General features: G+C 30.2%; 5 protein-coding genes across 7 annotated transcripts; 2 read left to right on the top strand and 3 right to left on the bottom strand.

Moving 5' to 3' along the window:
- Positions 1–325: 325 nt before the first annotated feature.
- Positions 326–1,244, bottom strand: LOC111674662. Its single transcript, XM_023435317.2, has 2 exons — positions 1,115–1,244; positions 326–1,049 (listed from the first exon to the last, which is right to left on the bottom strand). Exons 1-2 carry the CDS (start codon positions 1,167–1,169, stop codon positions 478–480), a joined length of 627 nt encoding a protein of 208 aa, XP_023291085.2. The 5' UTR covers positions 1,170–1,244; the 3' UTR covers positions 326–477.
- Positions 1,245–4,646: 3,402 nt separating this feature from the next.
- Positions 4,647–13,219, top strand: LOC111674663. 3 transcript variants are annotated; one of them, XR_006941670.1, is made up of 7 exons: positions 4,647–4,783; positions 4,859–5,017; positions 7,464–7,684; positions 7,816–8,048; positions 12,008–12,178; positions 12,252–13,022; positions 13,083–13,219. XR_006941670.1 is itself a non-coding variant. In XM_046956697.1 (6 exons), the coding sequence occupies exons 2-6, from the start codon at positions 4,999–5,001 to the stop codon at positions 12,475–12,477; spliced, it is 870 nt and encodes a 289-aa protein (XP_046812653.1). In that variant the 5' UTR covers positions 4,647–4,783; positions 4,859–4,998; the 3' UTR covers positions 12,478–13,212. The 3 variants fall into 3 exon arrangements, 2 of the variants coding, with proteins under 2 accessions (XP_046812653.1, XP_046812655.1); XM_046956697.1 differs by having other exon boundaries at positions 12,252–13,212; XM_046956699.1 differs by having other exon boundaries at positions 7,257–7,684; positions 12,252–13,212.
- Positions 13,220–14,382: 1,163 nt separating this feature from the next.
- Positions 14,383–18,163, bottom strand: LOC111678378. The gene is made up of 4 exons (XM_023439716.2): positions 17,621–18,163; positions 17,331–17,554; positions 14,698–14,874; positions 14,383–14,634 (listed from the first exon to the last, which is right to left on the bottom strand). Exons 1-4 carry the CDS (start codon positions 17,819–17,821, stop codon positions 14,421–14,423), a joined length of 816 nt encoding a protein of 271 aa, XP_023295484.2. The 5' UTR covers positions 17,822–18,163; the 3' UTR covers positions 14,383–14,420.
- Positions 18,164–19,813: 1,650 nt separating this feature from the next.
- On the bottom strand, positions 19,814–21,113 carry LOC111678380. The gene is made up of 3 exons (XM_023439718.2): positions 20,589–21,113; positions 20,315–20,494; positions 19,814–20,258 (listed from the first exon to the last, which is right to left on the bottom strand). Exons 1-3 carry the CDS (start codon positions 21,011–21,013, stop codon positions 20,006–20,008), a joined length of 858 nt encoding a protein of 285 aa, XP_023295486.2. The 5' UTR covers positions 21,014–21,113; the 3' UTR covers positions 19,814–20,005.
- Positions 21,114–23,260: 2,147 nt separating this feature from the next.
- On the top strand, positions 23,261–26,624 carry LOC111678377. Its single transcript, XM_023439715.2, has 4 exons — positions 23,261–23,584; positions 23,657–23,889; positions 25,866–26,036; positions 26,096–26,624. The coding sequence occupies exons 1-4, from the start codon at positions 23,387–23,389 to the stop codon at positions 26,319–26,321; spliced, it is 828 nt and encodes a 275-aa protein (XP_023295483.2). The 5' UTR covers positions 23,261–23,386; the 3' UTR covers positions 26,322–26,624.
- Positions 26,625–27,468: the final 844 nt, after the last annotated feature.

Raw genomic sequence — 27,468 nt, 5'->3', positions numbered from 1 at the left:
AAGCACTCAACAATCCCGAACGTGGCCTAGGATTTGATGTAGTTTACATTCTCCTAACAATCAAAACTAACAGCAAACTCCTCTTATTTGTAAGTTCAGCCGATTATTAGACATTTTTTGAACATTTTACTGACAACGATGTAAGATCTGACAACCGTGTATCACGGCTTATATGCACACATGCATTCCAAAAAATAAGACATGGATTATGAGAACAACATGGCAATGAACTGAATTGAAACGGTGTGTAGAACCACAATGATTCTATAGGATGACCCTAAGGAATGCAGGAAAAGAAGCCTCTTCAAAATGAGTAAGTCTATGATGTTATATTTTATTTTTCTATTATTCTTCATACATTTCGAACTAGATATATTGAAAAAAGAATGAAATTCATATATGTTTTATAATCTTAATTCCGCTATCGATCGACCGATTATAACGCATAATAATACACATTTTATTAGACTACAATTTCTACGAAAACATTAAAATAGTTAAAAAACATAAATATTGAAAGAGCATTATATAGGAAATATCCAAATAAGCCGATTTCTGGCCAGAATTTCTATTAATTCTTTCATTCCTCTCATCATAACCAACATGTTTTAATTTGGGACCTCCAAGTTGTTGTAAAATAAACTTTTTGTAATTTTTAAATTCCAAACTATTCTCAATGCTTTTCGCCATATCTTTTGCGATATGTAAGATGCCTTCCTTATTTTTCATTTCTTTTGATTTTATTCTATTTTGTATATTAGTGTTCAGAGCAGGTGACAAACCCAATTTAGTTAATTCTTTAAATTGTCGACTACCAATCGGTTCATTATTATTCTGTATATATTCATTACATTTCTTGTAAATATCATAGTATTTTTCAGTTTCACTTTTATCGCCTTCACTGTTACGCGATTCCTCTAGAAAACAACTAAATATATCTTCAGTTAAAGCTGTATTTGCAGTTTCTATGAATGACATTTCAGAGAACTCTTTTATTTCCGATTTTTGAGTAATTTCCAAAACATCAAAGCAATGCTGTGGATCATTGGCTGAAATTAAATGAAAGTGATTGAAAGGTTTGTTAAATATCAGTTTTCTAAAATATGTACTTTACTTGAAAAAGCCGCCATAATTAGTGAAAGTATTAAATACAAGACGAAGCTTTTCATTTTCTTTTGGAATTAATTTACGTTTATAATTGCTATGTTCTTATCTCTCAGAAAGTATTCAGATAACAGATCAAGTAATAAAATGTAATTTTACAATGTGAAATTAAAAGAAAATATTTTATTACTACAAGTATACAAATAATAACCGCAACTGACTCAGAATAAAACATTGAAATCGATTCGAATAGAAAAGGCAACCAACTACTTTTGAGAAATCAAGGGACTATTGATAATATTGAAAATAAACAAGAGATTTATAAGCATTAAAGTAATTTTCGAAAAAGACTCTCATTGGGAGTACTTAAGATGGCTTTACACGATCACACAAGTAATATAATCTGTCAAAAATTTAGAGTAGAAGAGTAAGGATGGGATCGTCTAAACGCAATATATAATGAAACCATCACGCATTGAGATACGTGAGAATACGAATGGAAAATTTGACAGTCGTATGGCTCTCTTCATTTTATTAAATGATTTAAAAAAACAAGCAGATCGCATTAAAACCGGCTTTATACGATCACACACGTAATATGATCAGTCAAAATTTTGTGTAGAATCGTCTAAACGCAATATGTAATGGAACCATCACACATTGAGAGAGAAAATTTGGAAAATTTGACAGTCGTATGGCTCTCTTCATTTTATTAAAACTGGCTTTACACGATCACACAAGTTATATGATCTGTCAAAATTTTTTGTAGACGTAAAGTGTGATCGTGTGAAGTGCCCTTTAACTGCTAACAATTCATATAATATTTCATATCCAATCACTATTTTAAAGAAGTTTCACATAACAGACAATATTGCGTTTAGATTATACAAATTTCCAAATACTTCTATAACTCATTGTACAATGTAAAATCTTTGTAAATGAAATTTTAAAAGAAAAAATAAAAATTGCGTTTAAATACAAAAAAACTTAAATTTAAAAAAATGAATATTAAAACAACCCTTTGAAAATCAAACACTTCAGTTCATTGTTCCAGCTAAACGCATCAAACGCATATAAAATAATAAATAAATCTTTTGTTTTACTTCTCTTCATACACACAACTCTGGAGTACTTCAAGTTTATATTTTATGTCAACATTAATTAAAACTCCTTTAACAAATTTTAAGGTGGAGCAAGTTACAGTCTTGTCCAAGATTAAAGTCTTGTTTATTGTCCATAATCAAAACTATATATTCTTGTTATAGTTCAGACTATTATCGTGTCTATAGTTCAGTATAATGTTTGATGTTGAAAATCCTCGAGTTTAACAATCAAGTCTATAGTCCAAGCTATAGTTCCGACTATAGTATTGTTTATAGTCCCGACTATGATATTGTCTACAGTCCAGTCTATAGTCCAGACTATAGTACTGCCTATAGTCCCGACTATATTACGGTTTATAGTCCAAGCTATAGTCTTGTTTATAGTCCCGACTATAGTATTGTTAATAATGCAGACATTACTTCTAGTCCAAACTAAAGTATTGTCTAAAGTCTAGTCTATAGTCCCGACTATAGCACGCTTTATAGTAAAAGCTGTAGTCTTGTTTATAAGTCTTGTCTTTAGTCCAAACTTTAATAAGACAATAATATTGTCAATAATCCAGACTATAGTATTACCTAAAGCCTAGACATAGTCCAGACCATAAGTTTGACTTTTATCCAGATTATAGTCTATAATCTGATGTCTGTTGTCTATAAGTCGTGTCTATATTCCATACTATAATCGTATTTATAGTCCAGATTATAGTAGTATATATAGTTCAGACTTTAGTAATACCTATAGCTCTGTTTATAGTCCTAACTATGGTCGCGTCTGTAATCCCGACTATAGCCTTGTCTATATTTCAATTAATATTCTTATCTATAGTCCAGACTATGGGATTGACCTACATATATATGTATATGTTTCTACAGTTTTAGCATTTTCACTGAGTCACAGCAAAACTCAAGGTTGACAACCGTTACCGCTAAAATACTTCCTAATAACTTCTAAAAATAACTTCCTAATAACTTCTAAAAAACGAACATAAAAATTACTTCCTGAGAATGACTTCAGATATAGTGAATTTGAAATCAAATAAGAAGGACATCCCTCCTTTGACAAACCTGTGTTAAAATCATAACTTCTTTAGGTATTTTTTTGAATACATCCATGGATTAAATTCTACTTCTTTTTCGCTTCTTTGGAAGTTCTATTTTTGCTGGGATAATATAATTAATAGATTACTTTTTGATTTTTTAGGTTTTAATAATATATATTATGTAAAATCGATTCGTCGACTTTTTCTGTAAGGACTTCGACGTTATGTTGCGCCATCTATGTTTCATTAAACACATCATTGAATATAGCCGAGACATGTCTTACACACTGCGTCTTCTGGTAGTCAGTGTAAAATTAAACCAATAAAAAGTGTCTTTGATAAGCGTACATTTAATGAAACATAGGTGGCGCTATATAACATAATATTGTAAAGAAAACATAAATTGTAAGCAGAGCATATCATACAGATGTGTTTTCAGAATGTCAAATCACATATGAAAAAACTATGACATTTATTGAAACTACATAGAAATATTTTCACAAATTGTCACTCGCTATCACCTTATCTCTCAAGTTGTTATGAGGTTACTGCGAATTTGACGCAACACATGTAAAATAAATGTTCAAACCTTTAAAGTAAATGCTTATACAATCTATGTATGAACATATATGTTTGTATGACTGTTGTGGCCCTCTGGGCAGTTCGACAAAGGAGTCAATGCACACGAAAAAGATAGAGATTTCCATTTACGTCTAACACCACCTGCTTGGCTCCTATTGGCACCTATTTCGTAATTCTTCACGGATCTACTCTTTGTAAACAAGGGAAATGATAATCGTTCTTTAGTGTTCCATGAGTGACGATTGACTTCCTCGTAGGACAAAATAAAGTACAATAAAAAACGTCCCTTGCAAGATATACCAAAATCTGTCCACTTTGGGGACAAATCCCGACATCTGGAGTGTTTATAGTTTTATACGTTACTACTAAAGTTATTGTCCATCAAATTAAAGTTTTCATGTTTTCTAAAATGTCAGAATATTTGCTTGCCACCTTAACCTCGAAATTAGAAATTTGATTTTATTTTTATAAATGATACTTAGGTACTCCCATCTTGGTGGTAGTTTCAGAAAAACTATCTGGCAATATTGTACAGGACATACATACATATGTCCATACTTATGTATGTTTGTATACATTCACATTATTTCAAAACATTTTCAAAACCTTCCTTGTTTTAAATTTGAATATTAACTGTTCATTTCAAACGGTTTTACAACTGTTAAAATGTATTGTCTGTAAAAATATTGATTGTAAAGTATTTACAAAATATACACTTGTTTACACAAAAAACATGACATTAAACTACACAAAACATTCATTCGTTTGCAATGTCATTTCACATTTTTTTATGTTTAACATTTCCTTCATTCATTTCTTAAAAAGCATTCCAGATAAAGCCACGTTTAAAGAAAAACATCGCAAGAAAAATTCGTGTATGTGAGTTCTACACAATAAAATTACAACTTTAACCAAGTGGGAGCGTTACAACACCCCCTCATCAAAAGTACAAGTGTATGTAAAAAATGTTACTTTAATATTGGTCATTTTAATAAAGTGAATTAATTTAATTAAATAAAAAAATTACAGATTTTGGCTGTGTTTTGTTGTTAGTAGTTATGTACGTTTACTTGTATATAATTAATCAATAGCAATCAATACCAATTACCGCCTTTTTAACAATAGTTGTGTGGCGTGTTATTTAAATTGAAAAAGTATTTTGGTCGACAATGGCGTCCTGTGAACAAGGTACGATATGTGAATATAATTAAGTGATTAACATTTAAGGTTAACTCTTCCTTTTTAATGTTTCCAGTAGTAAAATATTTTTTATTTATGTAAATTACATAAAACATGAATATGCTTACGTGATACACAGTGGGGCAAAATTATTTTTTTTCTTTTGGAAATACAAATTTTTTCTAAGTGGCTGGTCTAAATGGCATAAAATTTTACATGGCTACAGTCAAGGTCTGCATAATCTAGTCTACAGTCTAGTATATAGTCTAGTCTATAGCCTAGTCTATAGTCTAGTTTATAGTCGAGTCCATGATCTGGTCTGCAGATTGTAGTCTATAGTCTAGTCTATAGTCTAATCTATAGTCTAGTCTATAGTCTAGTCTATAGTCTAGTCTATAGTCTAGTCTATAGTCTAGTCTATAGTCTAGTCTATAGTCTAGTCTATAGTCTAGTCTATAGTCTAGTTTATAGTCTAGTCTATAGTCTAGTTTATAGTCTAGTTTATAGTCTAGTCTATAGTCTAGTCTATAGTCTAGTCTATAGTCTAGTCTATAGTCTAGTCTATAGTCTAGTCTATAGTCTAGTATATAGTCTAGTCTATAGTCTAGTCCATAGTCTAGTCTATAGTCTAGTCTATAGTCTAGTCTATAGTCTAGTCTATAGTCTAGTCTATAGTCTAGTCTATAGTCTAATCTATAGTCTAGTCTATAGTCTAGTCTATAGTGTAGTCTATAGTCTAGTCTATAGTCTAGTCTATAGTCTAGTCTATAGTCTAGTCTATAGTCTAGTCTATAGTCTAGTCTATAGTCTAGTCTATAGTCTAGTCTATAGTCTAGTCTATAGTCTAGTCTATAGTCTAGTCTATAGTCTAGTCTATAGTATAGTCTATATTCTAGTCTATAGTCTAGTCTATAGTCTAGTCTATAGTCTAGTCTATAGTCTAGTCTATAGTCTAGTCTATAGTCTAGTCTATAGTCTAGTCTATAGTCTAGTCTATAGTCTAGTCTATAGTCTAGTCTATAGTCTAGTCTATAGTCTAGTCTATAGTCTAGTCTATAGTCTAGTCTATAGTCTAGTCTATAGTCTAGTCTATAGTATAGTCTATAGTCTAGTCTATAGTCTAGTCTATAGTCACATTTAAGGTTAACTCTTCCTTTTTAATGTTTCCAGTAGTAAAATATTTTTTATTTATGTAAATTACATAAAACATGAATATGCTTACGTGATACACAGTGGGGCAAAATTATTTTTTTTTCTTTTGGAAATACAATTTTTTTCTAAGTGGCTGGTCTAAATGGCATAAAATTTTACATGGCTACAGTCAAGGTCTGCATAATCTAGTCTACAGTCTAGTCTATAGTCTAGTCTATAGTCTAGTCTATAGTCTAGTCTATAGTCTAGTCTATAGTCTAGTCTATAGTCTAGTCTATAGTCTAGTCTATAGTCTAGTCTATAGTCTAGTATATAGTCTAGTATATAGTCTAGTCTATAGTCTAGTCTATAGTCTAGTCTATAGTCTAGTCTATAGTCCAGTCTATAGTCCAGTCTATAGTCCAGTCTATAGACTAGTCTATAGTCTAGTCTATAGTCTAATCTATAGAGTAGTAAATAGTCTAATCTATATACCTTTTCTGTTATATGCCTAGTATAGAGTGTCCTATAATCGACCTTGCTGACATTACATTCCTACTTGTATTTATTATATTTTGCTTCCTCGTTGCATGTTTTTAATAATAAACGAACACAATACATAAACATTTTCTACCATTTGTTACAAAACCTAACAAAAAAAACACAAACAAAACTAAACTCTATCCCAATAGTTATGTATCAATTAATGATTTTTTCAAAATTTAAATTTTCTAACTTTCACTTGTTTCCAAATCCCCAATCAATACGCATGTCTTATGCGTCAGTCTGTCTGTTAAAAGCACAATAGAATCTTTTGGGAATGAGTAAGGGGGATGAAATTAAGAAAACACAAACAAACAAAAAATCAATTTGTATGGAAAATTTAGGCTCGTAATAGTAAATAGCTGTGCTTTTTCTTTCCCATCAAAATGCCCTAAAGTCATCTTATAAATAAAAGCATATGACGAAGAAAAATATACACATAAACAAGCTTTTCTATTTGGAAAATTGTACCGAAATCCCAAACAAAAAAAATTTGCCAGGTTTATTTACACCCTTATACACAAAATTCAGTATCTAATATAATCAAATGTTTAATATTTTGAAAACAAAAAAGCTTTTTCTTTCTTGTACGTACTATTGGAAACGTTTTTTTGAAAAAGAGAACTAATAATGGTACTATGATGTGAGTAAACAAACGTGGACAAGACATTCAGCGCTATATGTTTCTCACGTGCCTTTCACCCTCCATAAAAAAATCTATTATAAAACAAAAAAAAAAAATCGAAAGTGTCAGTCTGACAAGAATCTTTGTTCGTACTAGACCTTAAATCGTGTGACGTAGAGATGTTGAATAAATTAGTGGAAATACCTGCAAATAAATGGCCAGTATTACGTGATTTGTATACAAAACGTAAAGATCGTGCTGCTTGTTACAATCTGTTACAATCTTTTATCAGCTGGAAGAACAAGGAACCAGAATTGGAATTAACTATATATTCACTTAATGGCGATTGGGAAGCAGATGGTACATTTATTGCAAAGGTATATATATATATATATATTATACTCTATAAGTATCTACATACATACGTACATTTAAATGATCTAATCAATAACAAATTTGTTGTTTTTGCTCAACTCATTTTTAATTTTATTTTGAATTCCTTTTGCAGTTTTTAAATCAAATATTTTTCAATACATGCTCTGATAATGTACAACAAGTATTAAAAGCTTTAAAATGTCTGGATCCCTCGGAATATTATGTCTTATCGGGATATCAAGACTTCCTGGTACCTGTAGTAAAGCAATATTTAAAAGACTGTGGTTTCGATGAGGCAGATTATAATCCTACCAGTACCTTTTGGTATCATATACCCAAAGAGCAGGCTAAACAATTTCAAATCGAGTGAGTAACAAAACATAAATTAACAAAAAATTAAATTGGCAAGAAAATACATATAGCAAAGTTTTTTTTTGTTATTGTAATCGATGTTTGTTTAAACATATTCCAGTTTAGCTAAATATAAATACTATTGTAGGTGTCATATACATACATACATATTACTCATTTCCAACAAAACTAGCATAACTCACTATTCAGGGGTTTTTTTTTGAACTGTGTACAAAAAAATATGCGCAAAAATTTGTATTTTTTTCAGTGTGAGAGTGATTTTTGAAACGTCAAAACTAAAACTTATATTTTCACATAAAACTAATGAATAACAATTTAATTAAAGTCCACTTAAGAAACCTAAAAACATCTACTACTTTAATCAGGTTTCATTATACCCTACACTACTTTAGTGGTATATTGGATTTGTGTTCATATTTGTACCGCAATATTGGGCATATACCCACCTTAAACCACGCCAATCGGCTCAGAATCATTTTCTGAGTCGATTTAGTCTAGTCTATAGTCTAGTCAATAGTCTAGTCAATAGTCTAGTCAATAGTCTAGTCAATAGTCTAGTCTATAGTCTATAGTCTAGTCTATAGACTAGTCTATAGTCTAGTCTATAGTCTAGTCTATAGTCCAGTCTATAGTCTACTCTATAGTCTAGTCTATAGTCTAGTCTACAGTCTAGTCTATAATCCAGTCCATAGTCTAGTCTATAGTCTAGTCCATAGTCTAGTCCATAGTCTAGTCTACAGTCTAGTATATAGTCTAGTCTAGTCCATAGTCTAGTCTATAGTCTAGTCCATAGTCTAGTCTATAGTCTAGTCTACAGTCTAGTCTATAGTCTAGTCTATAGTCTAGTCTATAGTCTAGTCTATAGTCTAGTCTATAGTCTAATCTATAGTCTAGTCTACAGTCTAGTCTATAGTCTAGTCTATAGTCTAGTCTATAGTCTAGTCTATAGTCTAGTCTATAGTCTAGTCTATAGTCTAGTCTATAGTCTAGTCTATAGTCTAGTCTATAGTCTAGTCTATAGTCTAGTCTATAGTCTAGTCTATAGTCTAGTCTATAGTCTAGTCTATAGTCTAGTCTATAGTCTAGTCTATAGTCTAGTCTATAGTCTAGTCTATAGTCTAGTCTATAGTCTAGTCTATAGTCTAGTCTATAGTCTAGTCTATAGTCTAGTCTATAGTCTAGTCTATAGTCTAGCCTATAGTCTAGTCTATAGTCTAGTCTATAGTCTAGTCTATAGTCTAGTCTATAGTCTAGTCTATAGTCTAGTCTATAGTCTAGTCTATAGTCTAGTCTATAGTCCAGTCTATAGTCTAGTCTATAGTCTTGTCTATAGTCTAGTCTATAGTCTAGTCTATAGTCTAGTCTATATTCTAGTCTATAGTCTAGTCTATAGTCTAGTCTATAGTCTAGTCTATAGTCTAGTCTATAGTCTAGTCTATGGTCTAGTCTATAGTCTAGTCTATAGTCTTGTCTATAGTCTAGTCTATAGTCTAGTCTATAGTCTAGTCTATAGTCTAGTCTATAGTCTAGTCTATAGTCTAGTCTATAGTATAGTCTATAGTCTAGACTATAGTATAGTCTATAGTCTAGACTATAGTATAGTCTATAGTCTAGTCTATAATTTATTATATAGTATAGTCTAGTCTATATTCTAGTCTATAGTCTATATTCTAGTCTATAGTTTATTATATAGTATAGTCTAGTCTATATTCTAGTCTATAGTCTATATTCTAGTCTATAGTCTATAATCTGGTCTATAGTCTAGTCTATAGTGTAGACTATAGTCTAGTCTATAGTCTAGACTATGGTCTAATCTATAGTCTAGTCTATAGTCTAATCTATAGTCTAGTCTATAGTCTAGTCTATAGTCTAGTCTATAGTCTAGTCTATAGTCTAGTCTATAGTCTAGTCTATAGTCTAGTCTATAGTCTAGTCTATAGTCTAGTCTATAGTCTAGTCTATAGTCTAGTCTATAGTCTAGTCTATAGTCTAGTCTATAGTCTAGTCTATAGTCTAGTCTATAGTCTAGTCTATAGTCTAGTCTATAGTCTAGTCTATCTAGTCTAGTCTAGTCTATAGTCTAGTCTATAGTCTAGTCTATAGTCTAGTCTATAGTCTAGTTTATAGTCTAGTCTATAGTCTAGTCTATAGTCTAGTCTATAGTCTAGTCTATAGTCTAGTTTATAGTCTAGTCTATAGTCTAGTCTATAGTCTAGTCTATAGTCTAGTCTATAGTCTAGACTATAGTATAGTACATAGTCTAGTCTATAGTCTTGTAAAAGTTAATACAACATTAAAAACAGATTTTCTGAAAACTATATTATTTGAGTTATGCCACTTTTGTGATAAATGTATAATATGTATATTCAAGAAAAAAATACTCAAAGTCATCAAAGTGCAAGGACAAACACTCATACAATAGGAAAATTTATGTTAAAACAAAAACAATTATGGTTTATTTTAAAAATAATTCATTGACGAAATAGAACAAAGTTTGTCTCTTTTTCGTTATTTATTTAATATTTCTACGCATTTAATTGAATATTGAAAAATTTTACTTTAAGAATTATGATGATTTTAAAATTTATATATTATATAAATACGTCGCTATTCTTTTGCTAAATAACAGTTGACAGTAACAAATGTTTTTTTTTAATTAAGGTAGTCCCCATGCTAATAGAAAATATTTCAAAGTTATTAATAATGATGGAAATGAATAATTAACTTTTTCAACATTCCTAATGATACATTTTTATGTGTCACCTTAAAAAATCGATAAACTTTAATCTAAATGGTGTCCCAGTGAGGTGAAACGAGTAAATATGTTTACCAGAAAAATAATATACATAAACTAATGAAATGGACATTTCGAAAATAGCAGGAGTCATAATTTTGTCGGTTTTTGCTTTTTGAATACTTATGCAGTTATCGTTCTCCTGAAAACTTTGATGGACTTATGCCCTTTTCAAAACATGAGCATCGTTATTCATTTATAGAAAAAGTAAAAAATCTGGCAAATTCCATTGCAACATATGCAAGGTACCGTTAGTTGGTTAGTTAGTTAGTTAGTTAGTTAGTTAGTTAGTTAGTTAGTTAGTTAGTTAGTTAGTTAGTTAGTTAGTTAGTTAGTTAGTTAGTTAGTTAGTTTGTGTGTTAGCTTGTTAGGTTGTTAGTTAGTTAGTTTGTTTGTTATTTAGTTAGTTAGTTAGTTAGTTAGTTAGTTAGTTAGTTAGTTTGTTTGTTTGTTAGTTTGTTAGGTTGTTAGTTAGTTAGTTAGTTTGTTAGTTGGTTAGTTAGTTAGTTAGTTAGTTAGTTAGTTAGTTAGTTAGTTAGTTTGTTAGTTAGTTAGTTAGTTAGTTAGTTAGTTAGTTAGTTTGTTAGTTAGTTAGTTAGTTAGTTAGTTAGTTAGTTAGTTAGTTAGTTAGTTAGTTAGTTAGTTAGTTAGTTAGTTAGTTAGTTAGTTAGTTAGTTAGTTAGTTAGTTAGTTAGTTAGTTAGTTAGTTAGTTTGTTAGTTAGTTAGGTAGTTAGTTAGACCTCACATCGGACCTCCCGAATAGGAATTTTGAGCTCACAGTTCTAGTATTTTAACCGAAATTGGTAAAACTAAGTCTAACATAAATGTAAATAATAGAGTCTACCTTCGTAATGATCGGTCTTTATTTGACCCTTGCTCTCATATGATCTCCCCTTGAGAAAATGATTTCAATACCCTCGATTAATTTATAAATATTAATATCACGTTGAAATTCGGAACAAATCTTTTTTATGTAAACATAACGACATCAAATTTTATACGGATCGCCTCTATCATTACCCTAGTCCCCATACAACCCGAACAGGTCATAAAGACCTAGCTGTTAAGGCTAATAATATTTAGTATTATATATATCCATACGCAATTGCATATCATAAACTATTTAGTAGACTAATTTTATTTTTATTTTCTTTTCAGACCTCCCAACAATATAGAACTAAAGCCCCTAGAAGAATGTCATGTAGAACAAATAAACAACATGTGGTCCCATAGATTACCGTACTCAGTTGAAATGATCACCACACTAATACGTCATAATGAATCTGTTGGTATATTCGAAGATGAAAATTTAGTGGGATGGTGTTTAATGTAAATTACTCAAAAAAATACATATCATATTAAATTAATAATGTTAATATCTCTTTGTATTAATTAATTTCAGACGCCCATTAGGATCTCTTGGTCTACTGCGCATATTGGACTCTCACAAACGCAGGGGTCTCGGTAATTTGGCTGTTCGTTATTTGTCAAAATTTTTGGCTGACAATGATATTGAAGTGGCAGCTACAGTGGTTTTTGATAATGTGCCATCTTGTTCCATGTTTGATAAACTGGGTTTCAAAGTTATCGATAAAGTGTATTGGGTCGATAAACCGGCAAATAAATGAATTTCAATTGTCAAAAAAAGTTTTCATATCCTTAAAACGAATACTGTAATGCTGACATCGCACGATGGGCCATTGGTCTAAGTTATTGTGATAAGAAAGCCGAAAGCATACTAAACTGAAATTTAGCTACGCAAAATGGCGGTTCCAATATTATGCATATTTTTTTTTAAATATTTGTCTTTAACATGCATTTAAATTGTTGATATTTTGAAAATATTTTTCGTTAATTTGAAAAATATTGAATTTAGCTACGTGATCAGCGATATGATTTCGTAATTAGATTCCAACTATTCTAATTATAGTATTCAGTATAAATAAATTCACAAAACAAAAATCCCTTAACGAAGTGTAAAACAAATACATAAGACGGCCAAGTTTAAGGATTTTAAAATGTACTTTTGATCACAAACAAAAGATATAGAAATTCTGGCCCATCGTGCGCAAATGTATTGCATACAAATAAAAGGCAATTTATCGTTGAAGCATGTAGCTTTCTTAAAATTTTACAGGACATCATTTTTAATGAACGGGCAACGATATTTAAGGTAAAGTACAAATATTTTTTATATTAATTTTATTTAGTTTTTATTAATTTATTTACACAGCTACAGTAAGTATACATCAGCGAGGAAGGTGAAAACTTATTTAGAAATAATGTTGAAAAAAAGTAATAATAATAATAATAATAATAATAATGATAGAAATGTTAAATTATAAATTCAATAAAGTTTAAACAAATTTACATCCTTTGGTTTTATTAAATACTAGCTATACCCAGTGTTCTTTGCTACCATTAAAGCAATATAAAAAGTAAACCCCTATAGTCTTCAAGATTTATCTATCTATCTATCTATCTATCTATCTATCTATCTATCTATCTATCTATCTATCTATCTATTTATCTATCTACCTATATATCTATCTATCTATCTATCTATCTATCTATCTATCTATCTATCTATCTATCTATCTATCTATCTATCTATCTATCTATCTATCTATCTATCTATCTATCTATCTATCTATCTATCTATCTATCTATCTATCTATATTAACTTTGACGGCCTTGCATCAATCAAGGCTCTTAACTTGCTTTTAAGTCGAAATGGCTCTGACGACCCTATCAAAACTGATTGATGAATGGGCTCTTAGTGAGACGGAACTCAGATGTTCAAATGTCACCAATTGTGCAATATCGAGTCATATGTCGGAACGTATGGGCTACCCAAATCATAGCTATTGTAGAAGCTACTTAGACGAAGAAGAATTAGAATCGGTACAGCACCTTCTATGTGACTGCCCAGCTTACAAGAGTATAGATCTAGACTGTCTCAGAGATACGTCGCTAATAAACATGATCATATTTTTCAAAAGCACCGGCTGGTTTGCACGGAGACCGAACTAAGTAGTCAACGAAACTAGGGAGGGTAACCAATTGCTAAATATTAGGGAATGCTAAATTAATAGGCCACAAGACTTTCGAGTGAAATCACCCACGTTTTTTGTATTTAATTTATAAGGAAGGTGCCAAGGTTTCCAAGATAAACGAATTTTTGTAGTTACAAAGTACCTACCTACCTTGGTGCCATAATTTATTCAATAGATTTTACACATTCCGCCATACAATGGAATGTATGCGATCGGACGTCTGTCATGTATCCAACTTTGATAAGTTCACCTTAAAGTAAATACTCCATGGTTGTTTCAAATTTATATTAAGAATCGAATTCACTACTACGGTTTGCGATCGGACGTCTGTCTTACAGGTCCATTATACATTGATGACGTGTCCTGAATCCAACTATGATCAGTTCACCATAAAGTAATAACCTCACGTTTTTCTTATTTATATTTCGAATCTCTTTCAGTACTTCGAACTAAGGTTTTGTTTTTAAAACTAATTAATTATAATTTTCCAAAAACACTTTATTTCTTACTCATGACTAATTATACATAATAAATACATCTTCTTGATATTTAAAACCTAATTTTCCGAAAAGTTTTTGCGACGCCAAATTATTATTATTTATTAATGTGCGTACATCTTCTCCACATTCGATGATTTTTTGTGAAAATCTTTCAATTAATACTGTTGCTAAACCTTGTCCACGATAGTTCTCCTTCACATGTAAAGTGCCCAGAAAACCACATTGACATCTGATAAATTAAAAAGGTATAAAACTATAATTCTATCAGAGTTTAGTTTCAAAGTTCCATTACCTGGTACACCATGCCACTAACTCATTGGTATCTTTTGTATATAGACCCAAATTGATGTTGTATTTTATCAGGGTTTGTAAGAATTCAAGAGAACCATTTTGTCGTGAGTACCACGTTTCATTAATCAGGTTAGCATCTGTGATAGATAAGGATCGAAGCACTAATGTATTTGGAATACTGCAAATATATTTGTTTAATATTAATGAAATTCGAAAATATCTGAATTATATGAATTATGTATGCGCTAGCAAACCCAATCATTTTGCAGTTAATTAATAAAGAGCGGGATTTTGATTTGATATTCAAATGCTAATTTTTATTTAGATTAGTTAATCTAAATACATATAAATTCAATCTGGTGTTAATCCCCTTTGATGTTTTTGGGTACAAGATTAAATTGTGCAGTGTTGCCATACAACACAACTGTAAACGTCACTGTTTGTTATCAAAACAATGCATGTTTTATAAAAAAGAAGAAGATAATTGTGAATGTAATATGAAAACTGAAATTTAAAACAAAAAAATATAAATTTGGAACTAGTTTTGATTACAAAATTTTATAGCAGACTCGACGGTTTTCGAAGGTGACATGATTCTAAATCATTGTCGAAATTGGTTTCGACAATCCAAATCCAAATTCTTTTGTTCAATAAATATATAATTGAATTCTAGATCGAACATAAAGCCGATGACACCAAATTAATATTTTTTTTTTTTGACCATGACGATCGGATATATATTGACCATTGGTCTGTTATAGATTATATATCTAAAAATTTATTTATATCGGTAAAGAGTGTCAATAAAGAAGACTTTACACGATCACACAAGTAATATGATCTGTCAAAATTGTATGTAGAAGATGGGATCGGATGGGATAGTCTAAACGCTATATGTAATGAACCCATCACAAATTGAGAGATAATTCGTATTAGGGTTCTATAAATCGACATTCGAATAATCGACTTTTTGCCGAAAAAGTCGAAAAATCGAAGGCGACTATTTTGTTCCAAAAAGTCGATAACTCGACTATCGTCTGTGAAAAAAGTCGAAAAGTCGACTTTGTTAATAAAAGTCGAAAAGTCTGAAAGTCGAAAAAGGTCGAAAAGTCGAAAATTGTAGAAAATATAGTCGAAAATTTTAAAAAAGTGTAAAAAAGTCAAAAACTTTAAAATAGTCGGAAAAACTCGAAAAAAATCGAAAAGTCGATAAGTCGAAATTCAAAAAGTCGGAAAAAGTCTAAAAATAGTCGACTATTTATAAAATACTTATATTCGAAAAGTCTAAAAGTCGACTTTTAATTAAATGAAAAAAGTCGAAAAATCGACTTATCATAAAATGCAAAAAGTCGAAAAGTCGACTTTTAACTAAACGAAAAAAGTCGAAAAGTCGACTTTTAACTAAATGAAAAATGTCGAAAAGTCGACTTTTAACTAAATGAAAAAAGTCGAAAAGTCGACTTTTAACTATATGAAAAAAGTCGAAAAGTCGTTTCAACTATAGAACCCTAATTCGTATGACTCTCTTTATTTTTGGAAATGGTTCAAAAAACAAACAAGTCGCATTAGATCAGGGATGTATTTTTATGTAAACACATACAAAACAAGTAGGAAAGTATAGTCGGGCATGGCCGACCATATAATACCCTACACCATGACTATATTTTAATTTTTTTTTATAAAGAATTTTTTATGTTGAATATTACCATAATTCCAAAATATTTAAGCAAATATTAAGCAAAAATGTCTAAATGAGTCTTTATATAGGTCATATGTGGGCCGATCCTCAGTAAATTTTGTAAAAGGATATATTTTTAAATAACAGTTAATTTTGTTAAGTTTCATTGCGATACAAATGGTTACAAGTCAATTTTAGACGTTTAAGACATTTTTTTAAGGGGGTTTGTATGGGGGCTAGGGTCAAATAAGGGCCGATCCTTACGAAAATCTGCATTGTCATTTATACTTATATAAGACTTACTTGTGCCAATTTTTAGAAATATAAAATAATATTTGACGTAATTACGGCATAAAAAGTTCAAATCGGGAGGTACGTTTATATGGGGGCTAGGTGAAATTATAGACCGATTTCAAACATTTTCAATAGGCTTTGTCCCTGTGCCAAAAAATATGCTTGGTCCAAATTTCATCAAATTATCTTGAAAATTGCGGCCTGTAGCGTGCGCACAAGGTTTACATGGACACACAGACAGACAGACAGGCAGACAGTCAGACGGACATAGCTAAATCGACTCAGAAAGTGATTCTGAGGCGATTGGTATATTTTAAGGTGGGTCTAGGACCAATATTTTGGGTGTTACAAACTTCAGCTCAAACGCATAATACCCTCCCCACTATAGTGGTGTAGGGTATAAAAAGTGAAACAGCTGTTTCCATCTTACTTTGTTATTGTTTTATACTAATCGTGTAAACACAAAAAATATAAATCATACGACTTTTATTCTCTTTTTCGTTATACGGATGGAATTTCATTTTACTTTTTCATTAGAATTTACGTACGTAAAGTGTGATCGTGTGAAATGCCCTTAAATCGAACCTAATGACTATATTATCTCAAATATTAAGTAAATAATTAAAATACGTTTATAAATATTTATAAAGAGAAACACTTACTCGATCCCTTTAGTATCCACAAAACTTTGATCTCTTTGATAGATCTTAAGAGTAGTCATTCTTATGTTCATGTTCAGATCTTTTAATGTTTTTTCAACAACAGGAAATAAAATAGCTGGCAAAGCAAAAATCTTATATTTACGTCTCCAGTCCCATGATTTTAAAGCATTCGATACCTCGTCAACATTGAATTTTAAAGTGTTAATAAACAACTGGTAACGATCCTATAAAAATGAAAAAAAAAATAAATAAACAAAAATGTTTATAAACACCCCAAATAATACTCTCACCAAAACAATAAAGAAACCACTTTCCCTCCAATTGTCCAGCACATAAACTTTAACATGATCAATATGGGGATTTAATTCAAACCATTTTATAAAATTTGTCAATGTATAATAACCGTGTGAAGTGATTGGTATATTTTTGCGGTATAAATCGCGTAAATATTTAAGATCGTTTATATCATTTAAAATTTGTAATATCGGCATTTTAATTTGTTTAATGTAATTGAGTAAATTTTTTAGTTGTTACAAGTTTAACGCTTTAATAATTACTAAAACTTGTTAAGTTGTCTCTCGACTTTTTAACAGTAGATTTATCAAAAAAAACATTATCAATAAATCTTTATATGAGTAAATTAACAATTAAACTGAGTACGTATGTACATATGTGAGTACTTATGTTTAGCAGTGCACAGTGGTTTATAAACGTTTTTGTTTAGAAACATTTCAGTTTGGTGCTGAGTTGTTTTCAAGTTGATTTACAATTGTTCCGATTCGTAGGCGGAACCATGTTTGAGTACAAAATTCTAAAACCGCAAAGCACCAATCCACCAAAAAAGCTTCATATTTGAATAGCCTTAAACCGGCTTCACACGAGCACACAAGTAATATGATCTGTCAAAATTTTGTCTAGAAGAGTACGGATGGGATCGTCTAAACGCATCTAGAGAAAACACGAATGGAAAATTTAACAGTCGTATGGCTCTCTTCATTTTTTGAAATTATTCAAAAACAAGCAAGCCGCATTAGATCAGTTATGTATTTATATTTCAATACATACAAAAACATTAAAACAGCTGTTTCCATCTTACTTTGTTATTGTTTTATACAAATCGTGTAAATACAAAAAAATATAAATCATACGACTTTTATTCTGTTTTTTCATTCGACTTTACGTAAGTAAAATTTGATCGTGTGAAATGCTTGTCTTTAAGACATCCTCAACGATGGGTACACCACAATGTTAAGTCCTAGAAGACAAATGTAGTACAGCCAAAACAAATCGTCAACGACTTTTTCAAACAAATGTCGCGAAAATCGTGGAAGACTAAATGAGAGACAATGTTGCTTCGTTTGTCGTTCACGCAAAAGCATACATTAATTCCACCATTTTATCGTCTACGACTATATAGGCGACAATATCATCCACTTTGTCGTGAACGATTATATGGGCGACAATGTTTTCAGCTTTGTCGTTAATGACTATATAGGCGACAATATCATTCACTTTGTCAATAGAGTTATTTAAAAGTAGTGTTTTATAAATCGACTTTCGAATATCGAACAATCGACTTTTTGTCGAAAAAGGTCGAAGTCGACTATCGTCTATGAAAAAAGTCGAAAAAAGTCTTAATGTCAAAATAAGTCGTAAAGTCGGAAATTGTCGAAAAAAGTTGAAAATATTCTTAAAAAGTAGAAAAGTCGTAAAATCGGAAAAGGTCGGAAAAAAGTCGAAAATAGTCGTAAAAAGTAGAAAAGTCGGAAAAAGTCGAAAAAATGTAAAATATCGTTAAAAGTTATTTATAGAATATTTATAAAAAAATAAAAAGTCGGCACAGACTAGGGTTGAGCTTTGTACTTTCCGTCCAAAATTTCTTTCCGTTGAAAAAATCATAAAACACCCAAAAAAATACGTTTTGATTCAGCTCGCCAAATATTGACCCCAGGACAAAAATTTTGTGAAAAAAGTCAAAAACTCTAAAATAGTCGGAAAAAGTAAACAAAATAGTCAGAAATAGTTAAGAAGTCGAAAATTTTAAAAACGTCGGAAAAAGTCGAAAAGTCCTTTTAACTAAAAGCAAAAATTCGAAAAGTCGACTTTTCGTTTCAACTATAGAACTATATTTAAAAGACATCGTTGAATACATATTCTCTTGTTATAGAAGAAAATATTAAAAATACAGTAGCTCATCTTGTCTTTTATAGGATTTAAAAGTCGACAACCTACAAGTTTTTGTCGGTAATCTTGTTGTTAACGAAGATTTCTTACACATTGTTGTTTAGCCCACTTCAGCGATAGGGGACAAATTCGAAAATGTTTTGCATGAATCGTCAAAGAGTCCTTGACAAATATAATGTCGTCTTCGATTATTTTGCCAACTTGGATGTTCCTCAAATACATACAATGCCTTTTTTAAATCCCACATTAAATAACATTACAGTGGGCAAATTTATCAAAAAAAAAAAAACACATTTTCACTAGAGAAATAATGTGATTTATGTAAAAATTTTACAGAATTTTCATTAAAAAAGTTCAAAATATATAAGAAGTACTTTTCAGGATTTTATTAACGATATATAATACACATCATCAGCCATAGCCTATCATGATACCAATACTAAATATGTTTTTTCCCGGCAGATTTGCCAATTCGTATATAAATATTGAACTCATTCATCTTCGGGCCAATTATTATTTTCTATAGAGGGAAGTGACCTTAGCCAATAACACTGTTCTGTTACTTTAAAATTTAACTTTTCAAAAGTACGACGCGATGGTATATTATCCTTATTAACTAAAGCCATAACATCATCGCCATCTTCGGCTATGCGGTGGGAAGTGGCACGTGTTACTGCGGCTCCTAAGCCTAAACGTTTGTATTCTTCTTTAACTTGTAAAGCTCCCAAGAAACCTCCTTGTAGTCTAAGAAGTAATGGAATTAATAAAAAAAAAACTTTAATATAAAAAAATGTGATTACCTTAAACACCAGGCCACCAGTTCATTTGTGGTTTCAACATAAATACCCATATTTATATTCCAATCAATTAAACGTTTAATTAAAAATAAAGAACCTTCATGACGATTCGGCCACAAGGAATTAATCAGCTCAGCATCTTTTGCAGAAGTAAGAGGTTTTATAATAAAACCTTTGGGGCAACTGGAAACGGAAGAAATACAAATATTTTTTTTTTAATTTTAATTCTTACAATTAAAATTCTTACAATCAATTAAATTTTAATAAAAAACACTACCTTAAATCCAAATTTTTAGCCTCTGCATTTGGCAGATAATACATTAAGGTCAAACTATCATATTCTAAATTAAGTTTTTTACTTTCAACCGTATTCAATACAGCCGTTCGGTGACATTCTAAAAATGAACTGACCTTAAAGCCTTTCGACCAATCTAGGCTTTTAAGGGCCTGTGTTAAATTATCACAATTTTCTTTATTCAAAGAACCTACAAACAACTGATAACGATCTATAATCACGTAAAGACCTTCTTCTTTTGCGGACGTCAAGATTCTGAGATTTTTCAAATGTACATCTTTCTTTTTCCATTTTAAAAAATTATCCAAACAATAATAACCCACACAATTGTTTGGCCAATCACGACGGTATAAATCTCTTAATTTTTCTAACTCACTTAGATCTTTTAATTCCAAAAGATCGATCATTTTTTTAAAGGTATTTCTTAAAATTTTGTTTGAAATTAATAATCAACGAAATATTCGCTACTTTCACACTTCCGATTTTCAAACGTACTTGTTTAGTTTGAATTCAATGACTAATTGCACTTTTTAGTTTTTCTTTTTCACTTAAGAAACTCATTCGGTGTTGCCAAAGCACAATTAAGAAATATGGGAATTTTTAAGATTTGTGGCCCTTTCTATTTATATACAATTCAAAAATGTTTCTTAAACTATGTATGCACGCTTGTTAGATCTTACAATGTTGTCAACAATATGTTAACAAAATGTGTAACTACCGCGTCAAAATACAATTTTTGTTTTGCAACATGCATTTTCTGATAATATTTCACAACAATTGATGTAAGTTCACACGGTTATTAGACATTTTCCGAACTTTTTTTTTGCCAATGTTGTAAGATCTGACAACCGTGCAAGAGGTAGATGTAAAAAATTACTTGAGTTAAAAATTAAGCAATTCCTGACTATGGCAACACTGATATCTAGCGCAACAAAACTCAAATTTAAGAGTATTTCAAAAAGAGAAGATTTTTATAACATGTTGTAGTAGCAGAATATCAGTAATAGCCGGGATTGTCCGACCTCATGATACCATACAGCAGTTAGGGCAACGCTGATATTAAGCATAACTTAGATAGTTAGTTAAGTAGTTAGTTCGTTAGTTAGATAGTTAGTTAAGTAGTTAGTTCGTTAGTTAGTTAGTTAGTTAGTTAGTTTGTTAGATACTTAGTTAGTAAGTTAGGTAGTAAGTTAGTTGGTTAATAAGGTAGTTAGTCAGTTAGGTAGTTAATTAGTTAATTAGTTAGTTAGTTAGTTAGTTAGTTATTTAGTTAGTTATTTAGTTAGTTAGTAAGTTAGGTAGTAAGTTAGTTGGTTAATAAGGGAGTTAGTCAGTTAGGTAATTAATTAGTTAGTTAGTTAGTTAGTTAGTTAGTTAATTAGTTAGTGAGTTACTTAGTTAGTTTGTTAGTTAGTTACTTAGTTAGTTTGTTCGTCAGTTAGTTAGTAAGTTAGGTAGTTGGTTAATAAGTTAGTTAGTTAGTTAGTCAGTTAGGTACTTAATTAGTTAGTCAGTTAGTTAGTTAGGTTACCTTCACATCTGTCAAATATTTAATCCAATTCATTTCACACATACATCCTTATTGCAGCAATTTTCCTCGAGTATTATCTCTTACTTTTCATTTAATTATGATCTCTCTCTCTATGTCTATGGGATCAATGTCTGCTAATTTTGATCACTTTTGTTTCTGGTATTCGATTGGATACGTCTGATGTTTGTGTATAACTCTCCTTCGTATCCGGTATATACTTATGACAGTATTGCTAGTCTACTAACGCCGAAAATGTTTATAAAGCCTTGGCCTATAGCTAAGCAATATAGTACACACATCTCTAATTCACCCAAATATTGATCTGTAACTTAGAACTGGTCTTATTACACTTAGAGCCTGTGTGTCGTAGTTTGATTAAGACACGGCCTATGGCTCTCCTACAGGAAGCTATTCCTTGCATTGACAGTATATCTGAAGACTGGGAACTATTTTTTCTCTTTAGATTTATTCTCATTGTTTAACTTTTCGGGAGATTGGATTATCCTTGCCTCTGAAGAATTAAAAAAAGATTACAAAATACTATAGAAGATCATTTGGAATTTCTTGAGATTAACTAAATATGATCTTCTGGTGCATAATCTGTATTTATATCTCTGTGTCCTATATACCCTTAGTTATCTGTATGATATTGTTTGATCGCTTCGAGTATATTGTGAGTGTTAAATTATTTTATTGAAGGACAAAGGTCAAATATACTTTACATTAATATGATCACAATTGCTTCATAATTAACATACAAGTTTATAAGCAATCATGTGGTATTCCGGAAAGATATTTTTATGATTACTATATGAAATCTGGGTCGATTTTAATAATTAATAATTGAATTTGTCCATTAGACCGTAGTACCCTACTCACTATAGTGATGTAGGGTATAAATAAACTATGGTTCTTTGCAGTAAAATCTAACAAAGGGGTAGATAAGAATATGATGTATTATCGTCGTCAAGTCTGGCCATGAGTAAATTAATATAAATTTTTAAAATACATATGTTTAAATAAAAAAATTATTAACAAAAAATCTCTTGAAAACTTAAAAACGAAAAATAAGAGATATTCTTTCAAATTGTGAGTATAAAATTTGTTGTTTTTTTATAGTTTACACGCGGCCAACCCCCATAAAAAGAATAAAATATAATTATAAACCAGAGCCGGATAGTATCAGTGTGACTAGAGTCTTTGTTCGCAATAGACATTAAGTTGTGTGGTGTGTTTTGGTGTCGCCAATATGACAAACAAATTAGTAGAAATACCCGTAGACAAATGGACGACCTTGCGCGATTTATATGTAAAGCGTAAAGATCGAGCTTCATGTTATAATTTAATACAAACTCTAATCAACTGGAAAAACAAAGAACCAGAATTGGATCTAAACATTTACTCGCTTAACGGTGATTGGGAGGCAGATGGTACTTTTGTTGCCAAGGTAAAAAAAAAACATTAAAAAATTCAGTTAATCTTTGAGATATCAAATAATTGTACTTTTATATTTTTGCAGTTTTTATATCAAGTATTTTTTAATACATGCGGAGATAATAATAAACGTTTGTTAACTGCTTTAAATTGCTTGGACTCATCGGAATCTTACCTCTTAGCTGGATATCAAGATTTTTTGGTGTCAACTGTAGAACAACATTTTATTGACACTGGTTTAGATAAGGAAGACTGTAAACCTTGTGGTACTTATTGGTATCATATATCGAAAGATCAGGCTAAACAATTTACAATCGAGTAAGTGCTATGAACAATAGTAATCAAAAGTTATTAATGAATAAGAACAGATTGCAATTGTAGCGAATGTGTGCGTGTGTAGGAAAAGAGAAATAATTTTGTATCTTTAAAATTGAATTCAAGAGATACATTTAAAGTTTAAATGTATCTCTTGAATGTGTGTCTTGAATGTATTTCTTAAATATGGCGTAAAAACAGTGTTGCCAATTTGTGATACATATATTTATCTACATGTAACTATTATGGTTCTATAAATCAACTTTCGAATAATCGAACTATCGACTTTTTGTCGAAAAAGGTCGAAAAGTCGACTATTTTGTTCCAAAAAAGTCGATAACTCGACTATCGTCTATGAAAAAAGTGGAAAAGTCGACTTTATAAATAAAAGTCGGAAAGATTCGATAAAAGTCGGAAAAAGTCGAAAAAAGTCGGAAAAAGTCGAAAGAAGTCGAAAAATTCGGAAAAAGTCGAAAATAGTCGGAAAAGTCGAAAATAGTCGAAAAAAGTCGAAAAGTCGAAAAAACTCAAAAAATTGCAACAAATAGAAAAAATATAAATAAAATTTTTTATTAATAATAATAATAATAAATAATAATAATAATATAATGTTAAATGGCAACATTATAAATTTACGCTTCTGGCAACTTTATAAATTTTTAACTCTGGTCGGAAAAAGTCGAAAATAGTCGGAAAGTCGAAAATAGTCGAAAAAAAAATCAAAAGTCGAAAATAGTCAAAAAGTCGAAAAGTCGACTTTTAATTAAATGAAAAAAGTCGAAAAATCGACTTTTAACTAAATGCAAAAAGTCGAAAAGTCGACTTTTCGTTTCAACTATAGAACCCTAGTAACTATTAATTGTTTGAGATTTCAGAAATAAGTAATTTTAAAACCTTTTAAGGAACATCAACTAAAAATTGTACTGCGTAACTGGTAACTAGAACAGCAGTTTTGCTTTAATAGATTGGGAACAATTTGAATGTCAAATCATTGACTTAGGGCGGGTTTTACAGATGAAGATAATCTTCATTCTTCGGTTAAAACTGATTACTGCAGTAAAGTTACTTAGGTCGGGTTTCTTACTGCTCAGTTAAATTAGGTTTAACTTGCCATAACAAATTTGGATGGACTTTAACCGATAATTGTGTTTTTCAGTTATGAATCTAGGATCAGTTAGCTTAGTTAGGGCCAATCTTTAGGTGAAGGATTAAGGATTAAATTAAAATTAATCCTCGAAAGTTGTTTTAGAGTACTCAATTAGTTAATTTTGTTTTGCTAGTTTAAGCGCCCAATAGAGGTGTTTTAACTTGAACAAGAAATGCTTAAGCATAAACAGCTGATGCAAATTTAAATTTAATAAATGGTTTACTAAAATAAACATTAAAATGATTGATTTATCATTATCATTAAACATTAAAATGATATATTTACAAATGTCTTCTTCTTTTTTTTATAAAACATGCATTGTTTTGATAACAGTGATGTTTTCTGTTGTTTTGTATGACAACACTGCGAAGTTTGATCTTGTGCTCAAAAACATCAATAAAATTTTAGATTAACTAATGTGATTATTAATTGGCATTTGATTGCCAACTCAAAAACTCGCTCTTAGTATTGCCAACTTTTCAGTCAAAAACGTTAACAATGAACAGCTGTTTTTTTGCAAATATCGATATTTTTATATTTTTTCTAAAATTTTACATTTTACAAAAGTGATATTTGCAAAAAAAAACATCTGTTCATTGTTTATGATTTTGACTGAAAAGTTGGCAATAGTAACTAAGTTATCTAAACTTGTTCGTAGTTTAATATAACAGCAACTTAATCCTAGTTTAACTGGGAAGTAAGAAACCCGCCCTAAGTTATATATTTTCTATTTATTTGCATTACCAAAAATCTAAATTTTACTCATATGCATAAAATATTTTTCCTATTCTGAGCTAATTTAATAAATAATTTATTTACCTTTCTTTTGCAGTCCTCCCAGTAATATACAATTGAAACCCTTAGAATTATGTCATGCCGAACAAATAAACAGCGTATGGCCACACCGTGGACCTAATTCCATTGAATTTGTCAAGTTACTAATAAGGCAAAATGACTCAGTTGGTCTATTCGAGGATAACAATTTGGTGGCCTGGTGTTTAATGTAAATATATAAAAATTATTAATTAATAAAAATCATTTTAATACATTACTTTATTATAGACTTCCCTTGGGTGCTCTTGGTCTGCTGCAGGTTATGGATACGCATAAACGCAAAGGTCTTGGCAACTTGGCTGTACGTTATATGTCTAAATTATTAGCTGAAAAAGATATTGAAGTAACAGCTCCAGTGGTGTTTGAAAATGTACCTTCTCGTTCTATGTTTGAAAAATTAGGCTTCAAAGTTATCGATAAAGTGTATTGGTCCGATAAACCTGCAAATAAATGACTTTATTCTTAGAATAGAATAAAAATCTTATTAATATTTTTAGATTTAGATTAAAGATCCGATTTGAGTTCTAGTGGTTGGATGTTTTAAGCTAGAGTTATAGAAGTAACTCTATATTTCAAAATTACACTACAAAGTAAAACTGAGAATAAATTTTAGTCTTTGACTTTAGTAATACGATTTTAGAACTACTACTACTACACTACAGTGAATCAACTAAGTTTTTTGCCTATCTTTTTTTAAGAGAATTTTGTTTTTTGTTCATAAATAAAATTCGGAAAAACAGATAAAAAGTAAATATATGTTTTCCAATTAAAAGAAGAGATTGTGTAAAATAGAAAAATTAGAAAAAATATTAAAATACAAATTTTGGTGCATTTGTTGTTGCATTTTATTATTATTCATCAGAATTTGCATGTCAATAAAGTATTTTGCATATTAAGAATTCCGGTTAATTTCATAGGGTTTTTCAAATTATTTTTGGAATTTATTGTTTTATTGTTAAAAGGAAGAAATCATATCCTCATTGTGTAAAAATGTTTAAAGGATAATAATGAGGCAATTTCGATATAAAAAATTAGTTTAGTTAGTTCGTATCCATGGAAAACCATTAGACTCCGGATTAATCTTCTCCAAAAAGCCATATACGAGCTAGGAAGAACACTATGTTTTAATTTAGACCTCTAAACAGACCTTAGGATGCTTGGAATCAATGTAAAGTAAACTGTCGTGTAGTACAGGAAAAATACATATATATGTTGATGTCCTTATGCTCAGAGTGGCTAGGATGGTACTTAGTGTTAGATTTATTGAATAACAATCAATATTCTACAATTCTAAATAAAATTTACACAGTAACCCCCAGTATAATGGGGTTTCCGTAATGTAGTTTTTGTTTATCAATACAAAATGACCAAAAACCTAGATTATTTTTGTTATAATATAGATATAATATAGATTTATACCTGACTAAACATTTTTTCTATGTCCAAATCCATTGATGATCTAATATATCATGTATCCAATTCAAGATTACTTATTATTTTCGAAACTTAATCGAAGAAACAATAGATTTCATATTAAGTCAAATATTGATAAATTCCTATAGGTATATAGGATAATAAATCAGTTAAGAAATGTCGTTCCA

The sequence above is a fragment of the Lucilia cuprina genome, chromosome 2, assembly GCF_022045245.1.
Source record: "Lucilia cuprina isolate Lc7/37 chromosome 2, ASM2204524v1, whole genome shotgun sequence".
In the NCBI taxonomy this organism is placed as follows: domain Eukaryota; kingdom Metazoa; phylum Arthropoda; class Insecta; order Diptera; family Calliphoridae; genus Lucilia; species Lucilia cuprina.
The sequence above is the reverse complement of the archived record's forward strand: the minus strand, read 5'-3'. Positions and strand labels throughout refer to the sequence as shown.